General features: G+C 41.2%; 1 protein-coding gene across 8 annotated transcripts in view; it reads left to right on the forward strand.

Moving 5' to 3' along the window:
* Positions 1–12,011: 12,011 nt before the first annotated feature.
* ZNF438 (zinc finger protein 438) overlaps positions 12,012–24,967 on the forward strand; it is a 90,299-nt gene continuing 77,343 nt past the window's right edge. For 3 of the 8 annotated variants that reach the window (XM_075062248.1, XM_075062247.1, XM_075062244.1), the window contains exons 1-3: positions 12,012–12,209; positions 15,348–15,432; positions 15,936–16,005. Coding sequence is in view for 1 of the 8 variants with exons in the window: in XM_075062249.1 (XP_074918350.1) it covers positions 15,996–16,005 (10 nt within the window). In the remaining 7 variants the exon portion in view is untranslated. Of the gene's footprint in view, positions 12,210–12,532; positions 12,687–12,743; positions 12,978–15,347; positions 15,433–15,935; positions 16,006–24,967 lie in introns of those variants that run through there. The other 5 variants (XM_075062250.1, XM_075062249.1, XM_075062246.1 and 2 more) reach the window with 4 other exon arrangements.

Raw genomic sequence — 24,967 nt, forward strand, 5'->3', positions numbered from 1 at the left:
CGCAGCACACTGCAGGAAGAGGCAGGGGAGCCGGCAGGACCAAGTTTCTGCCCCCTACCCCCGTGGGAGGTGGTGGGGAGGTGGAGGGTGGAGAAGAGTGGGCCAGGCCGGGCTGAGCAGGATTTTTAATGGCACGCTGCTGACTGCTGGGACTCCATGCAGCGTGCCATTAAAAATCGGCTCACATGCCATCTTTGGCATGTGTGCCATAGGTTGCCGACTCCTGTTCTAACTCATGGCTGGTGCAGGAACCTGCAGAAGATATCTGCTGTTCTGAGGACTCACCAGAGTTGTCAGATGTGCTTGATGTTGAGGAGTTCCTGGGATTGCCACTGGCGGTGTATCCTAGGGAGATGGAGGATGATCTCTGGACCCAGGTGTATGCTGAGGGGAGGGTATGAAGTAGCCCAGGGACAGCTGACTCTAGGCTGATTGCTTTGGTGCCTGAATTCAGGTCAGTGTGTTGTGATAGAACACTCTGACAATGTTAGGGCCCTGGCTGGGACCTGGTGGAGAAGGGTGGGCCTAGATCCACCTGACCCCTGGGATGGCAGCTTTCCCACCTTAGACCAGGAGGCCTGTATTAGTCTATCATCTGCCAGAGCTAGGATGCTCAACCCTTTACTGCTATGCCTGAGGGCTGGAGCCTTAGACTGTTTAGTGCCCTGCCCTGCTGAAGGGCTTGGGCTCTGGGACTGTCTACTACTCTGTTCTACCTGAGGGCCAGAGTCCCTTATATTGTTTGGATGCATCACCCTACTTGAGAGCTTGAGCTCTGATGACAGACTAATGCTTGGCCCAGCCCAGAGAGCCTTGGCTTTAGAGACAGCTAATTTCTCCCCTTTTACAGGTTATCATTCTAAGTGCACGATGGTGAGACGGTATGGCCTCTCTTGGAGATAGAAAGGGAGGAATGGCCATGCACTTCTACAATATCTAATCAACCGATCAGATCAGAGGCAGGCAAAATTTTTGGCCTGAGGTCTGCATCCAATTTCCAAAATTGTATGGAGGGCTGGTAAGGGGACGCTGTGCCTCCCCAGACAGTGAGGTGTGGCCTGGCCTTGCCCCCTATCTATGCCTCCTGCTTCTTGCCCCCTGATGGCCCCCCGGGACTCCTCTCTACTTCCTAAGTGCCCCCCCCAGGACTCCTGTCAATCCAACCACCTTCTCCCTGTCCCCTGACCACCCCTCCCCGATTACCCCCTGCCACCCCACCCAACCCACCTCTCCTTCCTGACTGCCCCCCAACCCTGCCATTTAATCCTCCCTGTTCTCTGCCCTCTGACTGCCCTGACCTCTATCCACACCCCTGCTCCCCACCCCGAACTCCCCTACCCTCTATCCAACCACCCTTGCCTCCTTACCACGCTGCCTGGTGCACCAGTGGCTGGCAGTGCTACAGCCACGTCGCCCAGAGCACCAGGACAGGCAGCCATGCTGCCCAGCTGGAGCCAGCCATGTTACCACACAGCACAGAGCACTGGGTCAGGCCGCAGCTCTACAGCTGCACCGCCCCAGGAGCTTGCCACTCAGAGCATTGCGCCAGTGGCACAGTGAGCTGAGGCTGTGGGGGGGTAGGGCTAGCCTTCCCGGCCAGGAGCTCAGGGGCCTGGCAGGAGGGTCCTGTGAGCTGGATGTGGCCCATGGGCTGTAGTTTGCCCACCTCTGTATCAGATGCATTGAGTCATCTGAACCAAGTCTATTTCATGCTATTGGACAAATATGTAGATACAGATAAGTCTCTAATAGGCTTTATGCATTCATTATAATGTTCACTGTTGTTTCTCCTGTATGCTTCATTCTTTCTGTTCTAAATGAAAGGATGTCACCCATAATATGCTTCATTGTTGAAATGGAGGTTGCTGGTATTGTAAATATTTTGACGTGTAATGCTACCACTTCTTTCCTTTTGATATCTCTTATTTACATTGTACCAAACTAAAACTCTCATTCTATTTATGAGAATCATCACACCAGGTTTCAGTTATGTACAGTATTTTATTCTTGCCTGCTTGCTAAATTGCTTGCATTTCTGGTACAGACATTTTACTAGAGCTAATATTTGACTTTTTGTCTTATTTGCCATTTGTTTCAGGAGAACTCCATCTTCTGCTTTATTTTGCGTGTTTTAAGTACTGGCTAGATTATCTGAGGTAAGCAAAAGCATCTCTTCTATTCCTTTCCTACCTTTAGTTAAATTCTGTCTAACAGGGCCTATTGCTTTTGATTATAGGATGTTGGTACTCCTTCAGGTTAAGTGGAGGATGTCAAATCCCAGCTGACTGTCACCAATAAAGCTATGCCAGTATTTATCAATTAAAATCCCTTTTCTCTTCACCACTGCTGCCTCCTCAGTTGGTGTCCTGTATCAATCTTCTTCCTCAGCTTGCAGTTAGTACAGAAGAACCGCAGATATTATCTAGGGCACCCCTGTCTTCTTTTCATCCCATGTCCATTAAGTGATCAATGAACATATCAAGTCTTCCTTTCCTTTTTGTATTTTTACCATATGGACTGTAAATGGTAGGAATTCTTTAGGCTATCCAGCATCCTTTTTGTGACATACTTTACCCTATAGCAAAGGTATTTTGTTTCTTTTTATCCAGTACATAGATGTCTTGGCCAAAGTTCACTAGTCACCAATCAGGATTGCTAGTCTCTTCCTTCCTTTCAGTGCTCAACAACTAATATCTAATAGCTGGATTGGTGACCTACATTGGGCTCCTCTTTTTCCTCCTATTCTCTTTTGTCAAGGACAGAATGTTGGTTGTGACTAGAAAGGTAAAATAATACTTTGTATTTATAGAGCAACTTCCATCTGAGGATAACTATGTACTGTACTAACAATCCATCAGCTTCACAACAACCCTCTGAGGTAAGCACAGTCCCCATTTCACCAATGAGGAAATTGTGTAAATTGACATAGGTGGCCCCACGTACTTAAAATACAACTTCAGATTATTTTCCTTGCATGGACCAAGTACTCTATTGTTTGTTCAATGTGCATATGAATAAACAGTATAATATAACTTAGGTTAAATAAAATAATTTAACTATGAAATTTCTTTTCCTATTTCATTGTTTTAAAATTATGAAAATGATTTTATGCACATTACTAATAAGAGAGAATTCTGAATTTTTTTAAACATTCTGATTTCTGAAGACATACTCTTGCTTTAAGATGTTTTTTGAGCCAGTAACAGGTGCTTTCTTTCCCTGGAGCTGAATTTATGGACATCAGAGAGAAACCTCACCTATCATAAAAGTGTAAGAGATGCAGAGCCTGATTCTAATTGTAATTGACATCCATTTTAAGTTCCTTCATACTGAAAAAGTATCAATAAGAATCAGGCCCTCAGAACATATTCATAAGAAAGATTAAGGTTAAAGTTCTGTTTAACTTCCCCTTGTTAACAATGTCTAAGGAAAAAGAGACTGCATATTTTATTTGAAATCTGCTGTATGGATTTCCCCCGCTCCATCCTCCAGATTAAGGGTAAATTAGCAGGAGATGTGTATCAAGGACTCTTACGTATGTACCCATTTGTCACAAAGATACTTACTATTCAAATTTAAATTGGATTTCCATGGTTTTAGCTGTAGCCCTTCCAAGGCTCAACTCTGCAGACCCTTGTCTTGAATCGGTTAACAAATATACTTCCCTATGAAATTTGAAGACTGATTTTTGCCAAAGGGTCTGTCATTTTACTGCATCCAGATCTTTACTCAATTTAGTTGGTGATGTGGCAATGTGATGAGGTTTCAGCGTACGATACTTCACTATGACCAGAGTTTGTTCCTATAATTTTTTATATCCAGGCTGGGAACAGAAACATAAAACTTATATATCCCATTTCATGTGATTTCCTAGCCCCCCCTCCCCACCATGAAAACACTTAAGAGGAGCTTTGATTTCATGTTTCTATCTCCAAACCATATATGCACTCATGAGTATGAAATAGGAAACTACCGTGCCTGACACTGATGTGATAAAATATCACTAATTAAATGGGGAGTTAGTGACTCTGAGATGAACCTTTTGGTAATATGCCTGACCGCTGTGGGATGAGAGGTAATATCTAATGTGGCCCAGAATGACCATGTGGCATTACTGCTGCAATGTGGGTTTGAGAGCCCGTTGGGAAGTCTGTTCTCTAGTTCAGTGACCTAATTTCAGTGGGAACTGTCTAAACAGTGAGGGCAACTGAAGACATTTAGATTTATTTATAGTGCTCTCATGCAGTGAAAACCAGGGAAGTAGAAATTACCAGTAATGGCAAACAAAAACAACAAACCCAGTTTACATATATGCTGAAGATAAACCAAAGTACTTTCCAAAAAGGGTTACCAGTAGCTTAGTGATTCTCAACATTTTTCCATACCAGGATGCCCCTCCTATCTACAGGATCTAATTAGAGTCCTTCTTCCTATTTAGCAATCTGAGCAAGGCAGAGTGGTTGACCCTCCTGGGTGAGAATCCCCGCAACAACTCATCTCCAAGACTTCCTAGCTTCTTCTCCGGTCAAGAGTTGGAGAACGTGGCTTTCATGATCACTTGGTACCATAAAAATAAATGATTAAAATTTAGTTTGAAATAAAGGAAAAAATAAGCAGGAATTAGTATTTTAAAATTTCTTACTGTAGTTTAAAATAGGCACCCCATACATGGGTCAGGAGCCCATTGGGTTTTGCAAATCAAGATGAGATGAAACAAAGAATTTACTATGGAAAAACAAAATAGACCAATAGTTTGAATCCTGCCTGCAGTAGTGATTTTTAAAGACAATGCCCCTGTCCTAAATACTAGAACCTGGTAACTGTGCAGTTCTGTATATAGGTGGAAATAATACCTTTTCAGACTCACCGAATATGACCTGGAGGACATGATTGCATTACTCCCATCATTATCTTGACTTATATTGCTACAAACACTATGGTATTAGTGTTATATTATACAGCTCTTTAAAAATTGTCACCATTTCCTCCTATGAGAACTCTGTAAGGAAACTTGCATGGAACCAGACTGCACTATTCTTGTTCAGTCCCAATGCTCTTTCAGTCCTTCAGTTTCATGATCACTAAGTTTATTTACGGATTTTGACAAATTTAAAATAGTCCAAGAAACTGGTAATATTAAGGCCTTGATCCTGCTTGTCTTTGTGTGGAGTACAACTGAGTGGCTGCGCTCTGCAAGAAGTGCAAGCAGTGGCTACACGAGGGCACATAAAATTTGCAGTGCTATTGTAGCTCTAGAAGTCTGTGCTCTGGTGGCAAGTCTCAAACCTCTAGTATATCTATTTCCTTACAAGTAGGCAAGGTAAAAAAGAGAGGGTGCAGACAAATTATGGGTGAGTGTGAAGAGACATGGTCTTAAGCATGATTCCCATGCTAATGAGCTCCTTGTGATCAAATGGCGCTCCATTGACTTCACTGAGGCTCTGCACAATTGCCCCTACAACTCACATTGCAGGATTGAGGCCTCAGTCCATCCCTGAGACTAGGCTTTAAGGCACCTTTGTATTCCCCCTGCTAGCTGTGGTCTGGCCCAGTCCCCCAGCTGAAGTTACAGCAGCAAAGTATCAGGTCTCAAACCTCTTGTTATACTAAAGCAGTAGAGAGACTTGCTTAAGTACCACAGCACAATTGTATGACACAATCAGACCTAACAAATAACATTCACCTTATTTTAGTTACTAACTTTGTAGTGAATATATATATCCCATTACTTGTATCACTTTTAAGGTAGAGGAGCTGGTACTGGGATTAATGATCATCTTTTCCCAGGACCTTCACACACACTAGAAGGAGAAGTCTATAAATACAGTATAAGTTGCCCTCACCAGCACTTGGTGTGGTGTACTGCAGGCTGTCACTTTAATTTGTAAGGGGTTTACTGGTCCTGCTTGCAGGCTAGGGGCCTCTGTTAGGAAGAGTGTGATCAATCATTTGCTAAGAGCCAGACTACAGCAAGGTTAGTTGAGTTGTGCCTCTCTGCCTTAGGGAGCAGCCTATTTTATCCCTATTTTTTGGTTCTTCTGTGTTGAAGTTCTGGATTTTAAGCAATAAAGTAATATGTTGCATACTGAAAGAGTAATTTGCTTTTTATCTAACTTCTGGTTGTATGCTGTGAACACAACACTTGGCTCAGTGCCTCTTTAATTTGTCTTCATTAGTCGTAGCTTGTTTTTATAAAGTATTTAACAGTAGACTTGACTGCTTGGATGAAATTATTCAAATGTTTAAAGTAAAAATCTTCACCTTTATAAGGGATGTCTGAAATAGTGTTATCTATGCTCATATTTGATATCCAACACTTTTTTGATTAAAGTATTTAATGCCCCCCCAAATATTTATTGGACTGTAATTACAAGGGATTTTTTTCCTTTGGAAACTGGCATTTTCCAGCCCTCTGGTAGTTTTCCCCACTATTCTCTAAGATTGTCAGCATTACAGGAAGTTTAACAAATTCCTTGTATGCCCTACAGTGTATAGCAGCTGGACTGGCTGACTTGTAATGCTTCACATTTTCCAAATGTTTTCTTACCTGTGTTTTAGCAACAGCAATTTTTACAAGCTCTCCATTACTTAGTAGTCCAACCCCCTTTTTAAAGTTTCTAAAGGTAGATTTAAAAATTCTTTGGCCTGTGCAACCTTAATTCAGCCTTCTTGTGTGTATGCATTATGAAACAGTCTTTAATTACATGATCATACTTCCGCCTTCCCTCCCCCCCAGGAATCCTGTCTCATTTACTGTACATATGGAAAAACAAGGGGGCAAAATTAAAATTGCACAAGCAACCATAAAGTTGGCATTTCCTAATTTCCAAGTGCTTAACTTTACAAACTAAACATTATTTAACTAAGTTTTATGTATATAATATACATGTTGAATGTAGCTGGTAATACTGCTAAAGCAACTTTAACTTTTAGAATTTTCCTGCGGAGATGGATCTCACAACATTAATATCACATTAGTTGTCGTTTATGATATTGCCTACAAAGAGACACACCATAGGAGTCCATAAGAATGGCCATATTGGGTTGGACCAATGATCCATCTAGCACAGTATCCTGTCTTCCGAGAGTGGCCAGTGCCAGATGCTTCAGAGGGAGTGAACAGAACAGGGCAATTGATCGAGTGATCCATCCCCGTGTCATCCAGTCCTAGCTTCTAGCCATCAGAGATTTAGGGACACTGCATCAGTTAGTTTCCAATTATAGATAGCTTAATCAAAAATTGCCTGTTAATTTTAGTCCTGTTGTCCCATTTTAGCCCCCATGTTCTTCGTGTTAGTGGTAGATTTTCAGAACTTCGACTTCACACACAGATGCCGCTCTCTGAGCTCGTATATATATTTTTATAATTATAATTTGGAAAGGGACAGTTCTAAATCATGGGGCATTGTCCAGGGAAGACCTAACAAGAATTGTAATCCTATGAACTAGCATCTGAGAAAATAGAAAAAGATCAAGTTAGACAAGCCAATTTCATTTTCCTGGAAAGCGTCATATCTGTTTGTTACTATTTTGAATGATCTTGAAGGATTCTAGGAGTCCTCCAGGAACTAGTAAAGGATTTGGACTAAGAGAACCTTGGGTGAAAGAAGAGTGGCTAGAATCTAAGGAATGAATAAGGGAAATTAGAGATTGTAGGGGTTGAAGATAGGAACAGAGGGAAAGGATACGGTTACTTGTGTCTTAACTATGAATTTCTAAACTTAAAAAAAAATTGGGTTTCTTTTAAATGCAATCTCAACTCTGAATTCCCTTGTTTTCTAAGGCTTGCTAATTTGATAACTACAACATTCTTGTGAAGTTATTTTTGAATATCAATAAGCCAGGCTCCCACAACATAGATTTGGTCTATAGCATGGCAAGAATATTTTTGTCACTTTGATTTTTTTTCATTCAATAACTAGAACAAAATTAAGACCAGACAAATTTCCATGTAATAGATGTTCTATTTCAACTAGTATGAATGAACTGAAATGGACTTATCAGAAGATGTGATATCTAAATTAGAACAAGAATAATTTAGATAGGTTTCAGATATGTAAACTTACAGCACAAAATGTAAAGAGAAAAAATATCCCTCAGGATCTTTAGACTGCAGACATTTGAAAGTTTCTAATGTAACTAATACCACTTCCTTACTAACATTGACAAGGAATTCATTAACTTTATGTACCTATATCTAAATGTAGACTTATAAACTGCAAAAGCCCAAGGAGTATTATTATTACTTTTTACAATAGAAGTCACCAGTGGTTGAGAGAAATCTAATTCCAAATCCATGATAGTAAAATTCATATTTAAAATGTTTGCAGTTCCTCTCTTATCACCATTAACCTTGCCATCAGTATGAGCTATACTACTGTTTCAAAGGTACAAAGATTATCTTTAACAGCTCCCCAATTATCTTTTTCTTGAGTATGAATCTGGTGATGAGTATGCAGTTTCATTTTGGGGTGCTGAGGAGTAAGATCTCTTAAGTTGTAAACTGGGAATAAGGATACTTATCCTTTATAAAGTGCTTTGAGATCTATGCATTAAAGTGCTGGGTGATATTGAAATTCGGGTACAAATTAGATGTTTTTTAAGTTTAACTTTGAAATTTATTGGCAGCATTTCTGTCTCTTTTTTTAGCTCTGTGTCTTTCCATCCATCCTGTTCTTTGGTTCTCTACACTCATTCTCTTCTATCTGGACCTCTCCATCCTTATTGTTTTGGTTGGCATCTCCCTTTTCCTGACCCACTGTTTTAACATTTAATAATTCTTAGCAGTCATTAGATTAATAAGTGGAAAGTGTATCTTCATAATATGTAGGTAAGAATTAGTTTCCATATTTTAAAGATAAAGTGAGGTCAAGAGATCCAAATATAATGTTCTTAAATCTTTCACATGTACAAGTGGCAACTTAGGCCAATTGATTGGATTAAGGAGAAGTTGGGCACCCCTGGGGCTTTTCAAAGCTGGTGTTTGATTTTGCCCAAGTTCCCTGATCATTCTGGGCTCCAAGGAGATGAATTTAGAGCATGGTTTTAGTGGTAAGGGCTCAATCAGTATTTTCAAAAGCATTTATGGTGCTCCAGACTTAGTTGTCTACTCTACAACTAAGCCAGGATATGCAGGTTAAGGTGGTCAAGCAACCCCTTTTTGGTGCCCTGCAACATGTGGACTCTCTGAACACAATTTACACCCACCCACCCCAAATTATGGGTGAGCAGGATAGACAGAGCGAACTAATTTTCTAAGCTTTGTTAGGATCTGGACAGGGCAAGCAAGAGGAGAGTTAGGAACAGAACAGGCTATTGAAAATGAGGTCGGGTTGGCACAGATAGGAGCACATATAGCATGCAGGTGGAGAGCTGCCTGAGCACATTTCCCCTTATATGCCCAGTTCCAAGAACTGATTATCAAAATAAAACCACCTGGCATGTTCTGTTTTTTTTAAATTCCCCTTACTCTCTGGGTTTCTAAAACCAGTTGGCCACATCCTCTGCAAAGTACCTACTGGAGGCCCTTTAGTGGGGAAGGAGTGCTACATGTGGGGTGGGGGCAGACATGTTGGAGGACAGGTATGTATTGTCTCCACTGTAATCAGTGTAGAATCCACTCAGAAATCAGTGTCAGGATTAGTATTTAGGGAGTCTACTGGCTCATATATCTCTCCAAGTTAGTTTCTCCAGAATGTTTTTTCTAAGGTACTCCCCAACACATCAGAGCATCCCTTTGTTACCAGGTATTTGAAATTGCTGCTGGTACTGGTGTAATGAGGAAAACACTACTGTGCTGGCTTCATTGCATTGATTTAATTCTCCAAATGTCCTTCCATTGCCAAACAAAAAAAAGTAGGCTTTAGTATTGTATGAGTCCTAAATTCATTTTAGTCCCTGAAGGACTTCTGACTAATTTTCCAACTATTTCATGTAAATAGTATAGACTGATTTTTCATTCACAAAAATCATAATTGAAACTTAATTTTAAATAAATAAGTTCACACAGTCTGACATGGAGTTCTTTATTAATTTACAAGTGACCCATGGATGATGTGCTCCCTGTAATTTTACTTTGATAACCCTGCATTCTAAATTGTAACCAGTTAAGTCTAATTAAGATCCCTTTGGTCTGTAGAACAAGGAACAATAAAAAATAATGTTTGCATCAAGTGCCCTGGCATTCATTGTTGCTGCTTTTGGTGAATCAATAAATCATTAATTGGTTACTAAGATTTGTCTATCTTCAATTCCACCCTTCTACAACTTTGTTTTTAAGACAAATTCACTTACAAAAAACTTTATAATTAAAGTTACTGCTTCACTTTCATGACCTCTTCCAAACTCAGAACCACAAACTCATAGAGAACCAAGAAGTGCTCATAAAGGACTTCTTACATGCCACCAAAAAAAAGTCCTACAAGAAAAAATACAACTTTAACAAAAACCCCAGAAAAGTCACTGTTGAAATACTGCTTCACAGAAACTTAGAGAAACCTAAGGAGTGCGATCTACAACTTGTTATAATTATTCCTTCTACCACTTTAAGATTTAAATAATTTACTGTTCCACTGTTTTAAAAAACAAAGAGCTGTTAAATGCAGGACTGAGCTTACATGTCATAAGAAAATCTTTTTTCTGGATGGCATCTAATAACTGTCTTATACTAATTCATTGTTCAATCTGGTGATACTTTACCTGTATTGACTGCAGTAATGGTCTTGGGTAAACAACTCCAACTGGATTTCTATGATTTATAAAAAGAACTAAAAAAAAAAAGTAGATTTTTTTGGAACCTTATGATAATTCTTTTGAGAATTTAAAATCCAAAGTCCTATCTATTTGGCCTGGATAGTGAAGATTACTTAACATTCATAAAGGTAAGGATTTGCTCTGCTCTTGTGCTCCAAAATTTGCTCTCCCTGCAGTGTAGTGTGTTAGTTGATTGCCACTCTTCACTACAAAATTAGTTGTATTTCAATGGTTCTGTAGTTGCAAAGCATTTTGGAATTATTGGGGAGGAAAGGTGCAAAATAAATACATTTATTAAACACTAATCTTAGGTGACATTGACGCTGCATGTTATGAATTTTGAAGCATAATTTCAGTTAAACCAAAGACTACTCTGGCAGAATAGTCTAATGAAAGGGTTATGTGACAACACAAATATGATTCAATATCGTGTCATAACTTTGGTTTCAGAGATGAGTAAAAACAGCCTTCTTGATGCCAGCCACACTAATGTTTTGGTCACCCCATGTTTATTCTGCCAAGATACAGGTACCTGTTGTATCAGCACTCAAAATAATGAATTCTGGTTCACATCATTCCTGAACACACTTTATATTTTTCCAGTAGGGAACATTACTACCCTTCTCTTGCTTTTGATGGTTGGAAATAAGTGTGTTTTCTAAGTACCGCCAAGCTTTCAAAAAGCTTGAGTCAGACACAAAAATATTATATGACTGGTTTAAAAATTCTGAGATTAAAATAGAGAGGCAAGGTGGATGAGGTAATATCTTTTATTGGACCAACTTCTGTGGGCGAGAGAGAAGCTTTAGAGTTACATGTAATGCTTCTTCAGGTTTGGGAAAGGTATGAAATTAAAATATCAAACTACAAATAAAAATGTATTTGCCTTTTGGTTATTAAGCTTGTAGTGGAGCTTGCAAAAATTCAGCTTTAATGAAAAACTGTGCACCTCTCTGTTCGGAAGGGGCTCTACTTTTCCCTCTCTCCCTTCTGCCTTTCTCTTATGCATGTGCTTCCAGTTACCTATACCTCCACCTAGCCTCACATTTTTATTTTCGCCTCACTGTCCTACCCCTTTGCCCGCCCTTCCTGCACTTTTTCCACCTCCTTCTTACTCTCCCCTTTCCTTGACTCCCTCAGCACGCTTGCTTGCCCAGGGGTAAGGGAGCACGGCTGCAGCCTGCCTGCCTGCCAGCCCGCCCCGGTGGCTGGCCCCACACCCAGTAGCCCTTTCCCCGCCGCTTCTCCCTCAGCGAGGGCGACGCGACACCCGCCCCGCCTTCCCGCCAACTCTGGGCAGGGCGAGAAAGGACACGTCGCGCCTGCGCACAAAGGTACCGGAGAAGAGGATGGAAGAAGGGGAAAGACAAGCGGTGGCCTCCGCGGGGCGGGGGCGGCGTGACGTCAAGGCGCTCCGTAGCTCTGGCGGCGTGACGCAGGCGCGCAGAGGGAGAGCTGTAAGTTCCCTTCCCCCCGCTGTTTGTTAGCATTACGGGTCCTGTCTGGGGGGGTGGGACGTGGTGGCCTCTCGCTCCAGGCCTAGCGCATGGGGCGGCGGGGCGGCTCCTGGGCGTGCGCGCTCGGACACCACCCCGCCGGCCCTGGTCACGGGGGCGGTGCCCGTGAGCGGGGGCAGAGTTCCCTGGGGTGACCGGTTACTGGGCACCAGCCCCTCCACAGAGCCCGGCCCGAGAAGGGCCCTGCCCCGCCTCCCCACGGGGCCCGGCGTCTCCCTGGGTTGCCTGGTGGTTTAATTCTTCACGCGCGGCTGTAGCTTGCGGAGACAGAGTCCGCGCGCCCGCTGCCGGGGCTGAGCGGTCTCCGGCAGATCCTGCGCCGCCCAGCCGCTCTGTGTCGTGTCGTGGCGGGACGGCAGAGGGCCCTGCCTTCGTCACGTGCTGCCTTTGCTGTTGCCGCTCATTTTGGTCGTGGCGGTACTTTTCCGCTTGCCCTCTGGGGTTGGGTTCCGCCTGAGGCCTCGCTTCCGCCCGGCGTGGCGGTACCAAGAGTGGGACCTTTAAGTCTGAGAAACAATTTTTTAATTGTTTCCCCTCTAATGGGCAGGGTGGTTGCGCTGTGGGTGGGTAAACAGGGTTCTCCCATGGAGACAGCAGCGTGACTTTAGAAGTGGTTTCAGGCGATGCATGCGTTGCATATGGTCAGCGTGACGCTGCTTGGCAGTGACACTGAAATGCATCACATCTACAACGTGCTTGAATTCTAGGGTTGTACAGAGCTGTAGTGTAGATACTGGTGTGACAGAAGGGGCTTTTCTGGTTACTGTAGTGAATCCATCCCTCCAAGAGACGATAGGTCTGCAGAATAATTTGTCAATAGTGCAGTCTGCACTGTTGCTTCTGTGTGCTTAACACATTTCCCAGGGGATGTGACTTTTTCACACCCTAAACAATATAGCTAGCTCTGGCGAAGTTTGAATAGGTGCAGAATAGGCCTTCATAGAGTTGGGTTTCTATTGCTAAGAGTGGCTGAATTCTTGCTATGCACACCAAAGTGCTGATGCCAGCCGTAATGCAGCTATACAAAAACTTTGATATAAGTCAGATTTTGAGTTATGTATAATGTGCAAATGTGAAAGAAACATGCTGTGCTCCAATATACTTATAGTGCCATCAGATGCAAGTTTATACTCGAGTCATGCGGAAAGGTCCACTATGTTAGCATTCCGTATTTAAAAGTTAATAGTAATTGAGATTTGTACAGTGGCGTTCATTCATGGATCTTAAAGTGCTTTACAAATGATACTGAATTAAGTCTCATGTGAGAAGCAAGGATGCATTATATTTGGTGAAACTGGGGTACAGAGAGGGAATATGCCCTGTATGAGGTTACAGAGCTAGTTGGTGGCAAGACCCAGCTCTCTGCATTATCTACTAGACCAGTGGTCTCTAACCTAGGGTGCACTCCCTAGATGGGTGCAGAGAAACATTCAGGTTGTGTGTGGCAGGGCCTGGGACAGTCCCCACAGGAGATGGGAAGGGAGTGCCACTTGGCTGTGCTCCACCTCAGCTCTGCAAGGGCACTGGCTCCCAACTGTGGTCCCACTCCCACCCCCAGCTGTGACCCCAGGCTTAACCTCCTTACTCCTGTCCACATGCCTCCTCCCCAAGTTGTAGCCCTGGTTCCTGGCGGTGAGGAGCCATGGGCAGGGGTAGCGGGGTTACCAACATGAAAAGTTTGGGGACCACAGTACTAGACACTGACAGTTCTCCCATAAAGTATAAATGTTGTTTGTAAGCCACCAGATGGATGTGAGGCTTTTACAGCTTTATAAGGTTTCCTCTAAAGCCTAAGGATTTTCAGTTGTGCCATGCTATCAGAAGGGACATAGCATTCATGGATATTGCAAAGCTCGAGACCCACTAGTTTTTGAATTCACATAAAGGAGAGTATATAGTCTTTACCTCACTAAAAAGTAAATGGGAGGGAATTCCAAATGTGATAGTTGCCATGGAGGAAGACCTGAAGATGAAAATGGAAGAATTAAAAGGGAGTGTTGAAGAGTCAGTTTTGGAGAGATTGTAGTAGTGTATTCAGTGGGAGGGGAGTTGGAATTAAACACTTTTGAAAGCAAACAATTTGACTTTATTGTCTGAATATTTTGCTTTGGTGGAAAAATTACACCAGTACCAGGCCTGAAGAAAAGTTCTATGCAACATCTTTTCTTGGAAGACTTTCATCTCTTATGTCAGTCATTTTGCTTTCCCCCTAGCTACTATGTTGCTCTCATTGTTAATGTTAACTGAATGTTTTCCATATAATACATCAATTTACATTAACCACCTAGCCTTTAAATACTATGGCACTATGGAGTTATAGAATAATTGTGTGCAATGTCATAGGTTTTAAATTGGACCATTCAGTAGAGAGAGTAGCTTGTCTCAGTATTTCTTTTTCAAACTCAAACACAGCTATACTTCATTGAGTGCTAGTCCTGTGTGAAGTTGAGAGTTCTGCCCTTTATTTGTATTCAGAATGAAATTTTACATTTCTTCTCAAAGCAGAAGTGTATTTTTTTTCCTACTGTGGTAACTTGTTTTCTTCTGACTTAAAAAAACCCTGAAAGCCTTTTGGCTGACATCAAATGTGGACATTTTTGGCCAGGAAAGAATTTTTCTGAAAGTTGCGACTGAGAGGAAATGAGTTATGATGACAGTTATACAACTGTTATCATTAAGTTTGCAATATAATACGTATGCTGATGTACTAAAATGTGCATTTGTAATATTTTTACATAGCATTATAGTTTAATAAGACTTTTCTTGGGTGGGGATGACTTATGAGGTTGGAAAAAATGGTATTGCTGTATGACTGCAATTCAGATGTTAACTCTTCTCAGTGCTTGTCAGAATAATGGGAATTTGAGGTACTTGATATGTTACATAATGTAAAAATATTTTTTTCCAAATCTGTAGGAAGAAAAATGTTGGTTTCTTGAGCAGCCTTTATATTTATTATAGTTTTGTTAAGGACACGAACACTGGCCAATTAAGCAAATAGGGTATACTTCTGACTTTATTTTAATGTAACATTTTAGAAATACAGTTGACTGCTTTTTGTTTTTTTTCAACATACAGGTGTTATGATTATGCTGCATTAAACTCGAACATTCTTTATATGCACCCTGAGCTGTTTCATGGATTTTTATATGCCATTAAAGAGGTAATGTGTCATTTATGGAAATATTTTAATGTTTTAAACATGTAGGTCAAAACCTTAGTTTTGTGTGTTCTTTGCTGGCAGGTGGGTATAATGTCAGATCATATGTATGTGTGACTGTCTTGCGAGAATGCCATGTTATTTGAAGAGTTTTTAGCTGGAAACATTATTGAAACTATAGAATTAAAAATTAGGTATTGTTTTTAAAATGAAAAAAACTTCTGATGCTTTAGATTTTTAATTTTTTAGCAATATTAATTCAAAGTACTTATTACTGTAATTTTGCTAGAAGGCTTAAAGTACATTAAAAGTAGTTTTAGACTAGAAATCAATTATCTGTTAGTACCATTCAGGAAAACACATTTTAATGGGATTCTACTTTAGCAGTATTTACTACTGTCTAAAATACATGTCACAGTACCTTTGTACAATGCCCAGGAATTATTTTGTGCCTTTGTGAATAAACAGTAGACCAGAATACTTCAATATTCTATATTTTACTAAAGGTAATTGCTCGGATGGTTTTTGACATGGATGGAATGTTTTATTGGCTGTAACACAGCAGGATGAATAAAGGTAAGTACCTCAAAGTAAAAAAAAAAAAAAAAAAATCAGTATTGTTACAAAACATTTTAGTTTGCTAATTCTTAGGCCTGGTCTTAAAATCTAGGACAGTGTAGCTGTAGTGTTCAGGGGTATGAAAAATCCATGCTTCTGAGTGCTGTAGCTGAGCTCACCTAACCCCTAGTATAGATGTGCTTCCACTGACCTAGCTTCTTTTCCTCAGGAAGTTGATGTTCCTTCAATGATGAACAAACCCCTTCTGTCACTGTAGGTCATATCTACACTACAGGATTATACCAGCAGAGCTGTGGCATGGTAGCAATGCCATTATTGTGCCCATAACATACACATGTCCTTCCTGTGAAAGACTGCAGGATTAGCCTTTTTTTTTTTTTTTTTTTTTTTTTTTTTTTAAACTTAGGGAACATATCACAGTGTTTCCTTGAATCATAGAATATTAGGGTTGGAAGAGGCCTCAGGAGGTCATCTAGTCCAATCCCCTGCTCAAAGCAGGACCAGCACCAGCTAAATCATCCCAGCCAGGGCTTTGTCAAGCTCCAAGGATGGAGATTCCACTACCTCCCTAAGGAACCCATTCCAGTGCTTCATCACCCTCCTAGTGAAAGTGTTTCCTAATATCCATCCTAGACCTCCCCCACTGCAACTTGAGACCACTGCTTCTTGTTCTGTCATCTGCCACCACTGAGAACAGCCTAGCTCCGTCCTCTTTGGAACCCCCCTTCAGGTAGTTGAAGGCTGCTATCAGATCCCCCCTCAGCCTAACCCTAACCCTTCTGCACACTAAATAACCCCACTTCCCTCAGCCTCTCTCTGTAAGTCATGCCTTTGAAAGATTCACTGTGCATATATTTGATCCATTAATTTTTTTTATTCGAATATACAGGTGGGTGGTTTTTGTTTGTTTGTTTTTTTTTTGTTGGTGTCTAGCTTTTTAATGTTCTTGGATATAGTAGGTAATATTAAGAAAAACTTTCCTCCAGTCCACACTGTGAGGTCCTTGTATTCAGGAGTGAGGGTAGCCCCTATCCTCCCAAAGTTCCCACCAGACCCTGCTTTAAGTTTATGTCCTCCTTCAGCTCATATCATATGAGTGGTTCTCTAAGCAAAACAAACAAAAGAAAGGCACTTTCCCTTATATGAGAGGGTAATTCAAGTGACAGAATAGAAAGGTGAGGTGGTCTGTCTCTTAGCCAGTCTTTCAGGAGATGTTTCAGTGGATCTGTTGCCTTTAATTAAGGCCTACTTCCAGCCTCTACTCTTAAGACATTCTTCTTTGCAACTGGTCCATGCAGCTCCAAGGGCAATGAAGCTGATTTCCATCTGAGGTCAGCAGTCTCTGAAGTGTAACAGTCCTCTCCTTGTGGCAGGTTTTCCCTTTTTAAACTCTCTGCCCCCTGCATTCAGGCAAAGCAGGCCTTACAGGTGTGCCTAGTTAGTGTTGGATGAGCTCAGAAGAGTTTGTTCGTCCCCTTGCCACTGGAGCAAGGTGGTGTCCCTTCACAAGAAGTCCATTCAAAAATGTTTATTGTTCAGCAGGAGTGAAAAGATTAGCATTGGTGTTTGTTATTGCCTGCACTCATGTTGGGCTTGTGCTGTTGCATGCCAGAACTAAATACTGCATTGCATTTTTTTTTTTTAAATGCTGAATAATGGACCACTGTATGTGTTGTTTTTTGTTACTTTATTATTATTATTTATTTTTAACATTTTAATGAGACATAATTAAAATATTCTCCTGTAATGGAAACCCAAGTATTGTGTTAATATGTGAGAACCACAGCATGAAACATGTTAGTATACTTTCATTACCTAGGCTGAGTGAAGTGAAAATCTTTCCCAACAGAATAAAAGATACAAATCACACTTAAAAATTTTTATTTTGTAATGATTCCTTTTAAATTTTGAAATTTAAATACAAATGCCACTATTTCATGTTTTCCTCTCTGCCTTCCTTCTCTGTGTGGTCAGTATTACGTGAGGTCGTTAGTGCTAATTTAATATATCGTGTTGAAGAATTGTACCTGGTTCTTTGCAGCTCTGCTATTGTAGTCTGGTCAAGTCTTTCTGAAAAGCAAGATAGCTTAATGTTAGCTATTTTGTTGCTCTCATAGATTCTAATGCTAGAACGGACCATTGTGATAATCTAGTACAGGGGTAGGCAACCTATGGCACACGTACCAAAGGCGGCATGCAAGCTGATTTTCAGTGGCACTCACACTGCCCGGCTCCTGGCCACTGGTCTGGGGGACTCTGCATTTTAATTTAATTTAAAATGTGTTTAAGAAGCTTCATTTAAAAAAACCTTATTTACTTTACATACAATAATAGTTTTAGTTTTATATTATAGACTTATAAAAGAGACCTTCTAAAAACGTTAAAATGTATTACTGGCACACGAAACCTTAAATTAGAATAAATAAATGAAGACTCGGCACACCACTTCTGAAAGGTTGCCAACCCCTGATCTAGTATGATGTCCTAGCACAGGCCATAGAAATTCTCCAGAACAATTCCTAGATCAATATCTTTTAGAAAAATATTCAATCTTGACTTAAAAATTGTCGGTTATGGAAAATCCACGATGATCCCTGGTAAATCATTCCAATGGTTAATTAATATCACCATTAAAAATTATGATTTACTTCTGGTCTGGATTTGTCTGGATTCGGCTTCCAGCCATGGGATTGTGTTATACTTTTCTCTGTTAGATTGAAGTGCCCATTATTAAATATTTGTTCCCCAGGTGTAGGTACTTATAGACAAGGTGCCTAGGTTCACAGCACTCAGTCCTTTGTATGAATTGCAAATTCTTGCTTGCACTTTCTGTATACATGAGACTTGACATGTAAGGCTTGTGTTTACAGTTCCTTTGTTATTTGTAAGGAACTAGTCTGTGGCCTTTTCCCAGACTCTCAACTTATTTCAGTAACAAATACATATTAAAATCTTATAACTTTATATACGCAATGATGCATACATTTCAACAAAACAGTAATGTTCAACAGATGACTTTTCCAATATCTCACAAGGCATACTTTGTATAAAATGTATCATAACCATATATAACTGGTGAATATGGGAGTGCAGGGTGTTATTTTAAGGTACTCGGTGTCACAGCAGTATTTTGGGTGTTCTGAGTTCTCTCCTATAAGTGTCTTTAACTGAGTCAACATTATAAGGGTTTGGGTTTTTTTAATAACTGATGTCATGGATACTTTTAGCATAGTTAAACCTTGTAGGAGGATATCATCACACATTGGGGAGAAACATGATGAAAACCTTGCTAATAAATATTAAAAGTATAGTCAGATTACACTAGAACACTAACTATAGAACAATTAACACATGGTGCAAACGACTTATGTTCTTATTAAACAAAGATACAAAACTATGCAAATATTTAATTAATGAGAGATCATCTCATGTTTGCTTACTCTGTCTTTTAAACACTTTAGGAGAGAACTTTATTTCATCACTTAAATTATAAAGTGCCCTTGGATTATTGGTTACCATCTGAAATCAGTATAATAAGGACACTATACCAAGATACTTTCTTGGAGGGATACTAGCTATGAAAATGACAACTTTTGTGTTCAACTGTCAGCATACTTTTAACCACTGCAGTAATGTAAAGGAAAATAGTAATAAGTAAGTTGATACATGATTCAGGGCTGCACCGTGGTTTCTTCATTTCTGATTGTGGCTCATGATGTAAAACACTTGTAATTTTCCTGGGAAAGATTCTTTGCACTAGCATCTGGAAAGAGTTGAATTACTGATCTGTGGAATTGTGTAAAAAACCAAACAGAATGATTTCTGCAATATTTTGAGTTGTCACTAATTTATTTTAAACAGTTGTACAATGCATGGCACTGCAATTGCAAGAAATGGAATGATTCTTCAATTGAATTGTTCAGAATGTATTATGGTATATATTTTCATGATTTCATTGCATAGCAGCTTCACCTTGATTTGGTGTATCGTCTAGTCCATTAACACGATATTTTTATTCTGCAACAAATCTACAATTTATTGAGGACTGTTTAAAAAGTTCAGAACCATCTGTTTTTATAGAACAATGTTGGCTTTTGAAAAAAATTAACAATGTAACAACTTATTGCCTGGAAGCATATATGTGCTGAGACATACTGGCAGTTTTTAAATCAACACTGGATGTTTTAAAAAATATGTGCTCTACAAATTATGTTGGGGAAGTTCTGTGTTATACAGGAGGTCAGACTAAATGATCATAGTGGTTCCTTCTAGTCTTGGAATTTATTCTTTGTCCTTCACTTTTCTGTAGGCACCTTCAACAGCACTCCCTTCTCTACCCAAGTCATTTGTGTGTATGTAGAGGTGATAATGCCCAGGGGCACTTATTAAAGTTTCAATCCCCTACAACCACAAACATCAGAGGAGAAAGGGAGGTGGAGGAGACCAAGGTATTCTTGTGGCTGACTTGAATACTTGACAAGGAGTAGCAGACATAAATGAGGTAGGAAGGCAGCTGGCAAAGTATATTTGGTTCAAGAAGATTTAAGAGTTGCAGAGGAAGTTAACCAAGTGTGGGAGACTTAGCAGGATCCATGAGTGAAGTCATGGTGGGCACGTCTTCACTACCACCTTTTGGTCAACAAAAGTTACATCAGTGTACAGCTGCTGAAGTTTGTATAAAACTCATTCAGGTGTAGTAGGCTGCAAGATTGGCTTAAAGCCAGCAGCAACAGTTTGGTGGCTGCTCAAAGCATTTGCCCATGGCTGTGATGGCTTCTGTGCCTGCTTTTTCTTGTCTTGTTCCAGCCCTGCACCTGTCTTGGCCACAGCCATGCCGCTGCCTTGCCTTGTTCTGGTTCTGACCCTTAGCTCAGATTCCTGGCCTCTGACTCTGATTACTGGCTCTGGCATCTGGGCTGTGACTCTGGTTCAGATTCAGATTCTCACCCACCTTGTCTCATATCATGGGACCAGCACTGCAAACAGATTCTCACCCACCTTGTCTCATATCATGGGATAATAACACTGCAAACAGTAATCTAAATAACCATTTACTGGTACAGTAAGACATGGTAGGCATTTCTTTAACAATGCAAAAATAAGTTTACTACCCAATTGATCCAGATTGTTCAGATGTGGCCACATCTTCCTCCTCCTCAAAGTCATTGCCTTCTGAGGAGTGTTTGTCCTAATGTTTCATTTTGACAGCCAGGCCTTGCAGCTCTGTGCTGTATGGTTTACCTTGAACATGTGTTCCTTTTTTACCCAGAGGTACAGGAATTTTTTTAAAAACATTCTCAAATAGGGTCTTTTTTGATGATCTGCAGGCATAGCAGTTTTTTCCTTCAGTTCCAAGGTTTTGAAATCAACACCAGAGCTGTCCCTTCTTCCCACAGTGTCCTGCTTTGAGACCAGTGTTGCTCCTTTCCGGTTGAACATCATGCTCTCTCTCTTGTTACATAACAACCCCACCCTACCCTCAGAAAAATAAAGAACTAATAACAATCCAAGACTTCTGCTTATGTAACTCACATGCCTTTTGCACCGCAGAATTTTATTTGTTTAGAGACGGAGGCATTAGAGAAATTAACAGATTTCTGTTTGTCTATGTGTGTGTGCACATGCAAGGAGGCAGAGCTAGGCCATTTCCTTGAAGTGCCCAGAACCATCCAGAAACAAGGGCTGGTCGTTAGTGAGCAAATCAGTGCTTTTCAGGAGCTGGAGTGTTTCTGTGGTGGATGGAGTCAATCAGAGCCCAGATAGGGAGAAGCTATAAAACAGGAGTATGAGACCACCCAGGTGCGCTCAGTGGATGATCCTACTGAGATACATGCATAAGCAGCAGGTTTGTATAATTTTTGGTGGGGTCCAGAATGGGTCTAATCCCCTCCCCGCCTTGTAACCAGGGCCAGTGCAACCATTTAGGTGACTTAGGCAGTCGCATAGGGCACTAGGATTTGTGGGGGCGGCATTTTCTTCGGCAGCGACCGCGGCAGCCGGATCTTCAGACCCTGGTTGCCACGGGCCTTTAGGCGGAGGGAGCTGGAGCAGGGGAGTGCAGGGAGGGCTGTCTGCAGCAAGTAAGGGGGCGCCGCAAGCCTAGGAGTCGGGAGAAGTGAAGCAGTGATGGCATGCTCGGGGTGGAGGCGGAGCAGGGGTGAGCTGGGACGTCTGTCCCAAATCTGGACTTTAGCATACAAAATCTGGGTGCTTACTGTGAACCTTCGCAAGCTTATATCCAGCTTGGATCTTATTTCGCTGCCACCAGCCGAAGTTTTCCAGGGGTTTGGCCCCCTCAGGTTCCCCAAACCTTTCCTTGGGGGACCCCTCCAAGACACAGAGCCCCTGGGTCTCCTCTATCTCATCCCCCAGCTTCCCCCCCTTTCCTGGGTTAGCCAGTGCGATGCTGTCCTATTCCCTTTGAATACAACCAGAGAGGCAATCTCTAGCTTCCCCGAGGCTATGCATTCAAACCTAGTCAGCTCACACAAGAGATTCACCCCTCCCTTTGTCCCGTAGCCTTTTCCCGCCCTGACAATAGAAAGTAAGACACAGAGCTTGGCTTTCCCTCCCCCCTAGCCTGCACAGAAATTCCTCTCCCCTTCTGCCTCACTAGGAAAAGAAACTCCCACAAGTTTTAAAAAGAAACTTATATAAAAAGAAAGAAAATACAGAACAATAACACTGCATAAGAAAACTCAATACAGGAATATGGCTTATAAGAAAATAGGAATAAACAGTCTGATTTAAAAGATAGCCGCAATTAACCAGTCCAGCAAATCAACACCCATTGTAAATACAAATCAAAAGCACATCACAGCCGATTACTTTGGTTCCTTCTGTACTCACACTTGATAATAGAATACTTGAAAGAAGATGAGTTTAGAAGAAAGCTTGTTTTACGCACAGCCAGGAAAACAAAAAGACTCGTGAGTTTCCAGTTCCCTCCCAGACTTTAAAAAAATGCTCAGGTCTCTGATTCGGTCCTCTGGTCAGGTGTTTGGTTCCCCCTTTGTTCACCCTTTACAGGTAAAAGAAAGTTAACCCTTACCTATCTACTTTTGACAGATGCTTCAGGGTGGAGGGTGAGGGGTGGGGAGCTGCCACGGAGGGGCATCCTAGGGTGGGGGGTGGGAGCCGCCATGGGGGTGAGGGGCACCTCAGGGTGGGGGCTCGGGGACGGGAGTGCGCAAGATGGAAGCTTCACCTAGGGCGTGAAACATCCTTGCACCAGCCTTGCTTGTAAGCCGATATATATTTTATTAAATAGTGTAAAACTAGACTGGAAACCGTAAGCGTTTGTTTCTCTTTATTGCACAGTATCACTATCATAAGAAAAAAAATATTTAAGAATATCAATATTAACTTTTTTGAATACGGAAACGACCATATACTCTTTGATCAATAACCCTCAAAAGCAAATACTTTCTAAAATTAAAACAAATATAGCCCCTTCTTTTGCAGTGTTCTTCAGGAGGCAGCAAACACTTTTTCATCATTGTTTGGTTCTTGAAATGAAGTCATCCAGGGGACTTGCAATGTCCAATTCAGAGGTAGAGTTCTTCTGAACATAGAGAAATGCCAAGTGATTTAGATGTTTGTGGCCCATTGTCGTTTGCAAATAATTTTTCAGTCGGCGCAAGCAACTGCACGATCGCTCAGCAGTGCAGGTTGTAGTCGGAATTGTATAGAATAATTTCAGGAGAACTGTAACTTCTGACAACATGTCACTCAAGCCTTCATTTTGTTTTGGAAATTGCTTCACTTCACTCACTGAATTAAGCTGGCAATTTCTCGATCTGCGAATATCACGTGACATTTCTAAATGAAGTGCTAATGTTAGTATGGAAAGCTTCACTTATTGGGACAATGTCCTGTTTCGAGCCATTTGCTGCCTCAGTTATAAGCTTCTCCAATTTTACTGTGAATGTAAAGCTTTCTGTTGAAAACATCTGTTCAATGGCAACTTTGCAAGCATCAATGATCTCAACATATATTTGATGAAAATACTCTTTGGGGTCACTGAAGGTGTGAGGAAGGCTTCCATGGTAGAGCCATCTCGGCGGCTTGTGTTTTCTCTGGAGTGTAGAATCATCTAAATAAAGATTTCTTGCCCTCTCTACTGTTGTTTCCCAGAAGTGACTGTACGATGAGTCGGTGCGCATCCCACTCAACACCTCTTGCAGCAGGTCAACTTTCTTCATAACGCTTGTCAACGACAGGTTTGGGCTTTGAATTTTTGCATTAGCTGCTGCTTCTACAGAACCCATGGCTTCACAAGGACTGTTACTATAAAGTACGTTGAAAAAGATTGAAGTTGCTTCAAGAATCTACTACGTTTTAAGCCAAATTCATTGGAAGAGTAACTAAGTTCACCTAGGCAATTCATTGTGGCCTTGTAGTTGTGGAGCAGTGATTTAATGCTACTGATCCTTAGTGTCCATCTTGTTGTGCATAATGGTCATAAAGAATGTTCCCCTTCACCCTGAAACTCTCTGAATGCTGTCATACGTTTTGGTGACTCCCTGAAGGCATTGATGAGATCTTTCACCATTGAAAACATATCATGACACTCTTGAATATTATGCAGGGCATCCTGCATGGCAAAGTTAAGGGAATGTGCAGCACAGTGCACAAATTCTACTCTCAGCTCTCGATCCTCCTCTCTGTCTTGGACCCCAGTAAATTTGCTGGGTACATTGCTCGCTCCATCGTAACACTGCCTCCAGCAATCATCACACCTGAGAAGTGTATCTTCCACAATTTTGAAAAGAGAAGCAGCATTCATTGCGTCAGTTTGTTAAAACCCAATAAACTCCTCACAAATCTCCCAGTCTTCACTAGAAAAGAACCTTAAAGAAAAACGTACTTGTTCTTTTCTTGCCAAATTGGTGGTCTCATTCATTACAGTGGCATAAACCTTAGAGGCCTTTATCTTTTGCACAATTTTTCTTAGCAC

The sequence above is a fragment of the Chelonoidis abingdonii genome, chromosome 2 (genome assembly GCF_003597395.2).
Source record: "Chelonoidis abingdonii isolate Lonesome George chromosome 2, CheloAbing_2.0, whole genome shotgun sequence".
NCBI classification, from domain to species: Eukaryota; Metazoa; Chordata; order Testudines; family Testudinidae; genus Chelonoidis; species Chelonoidis abingdonii.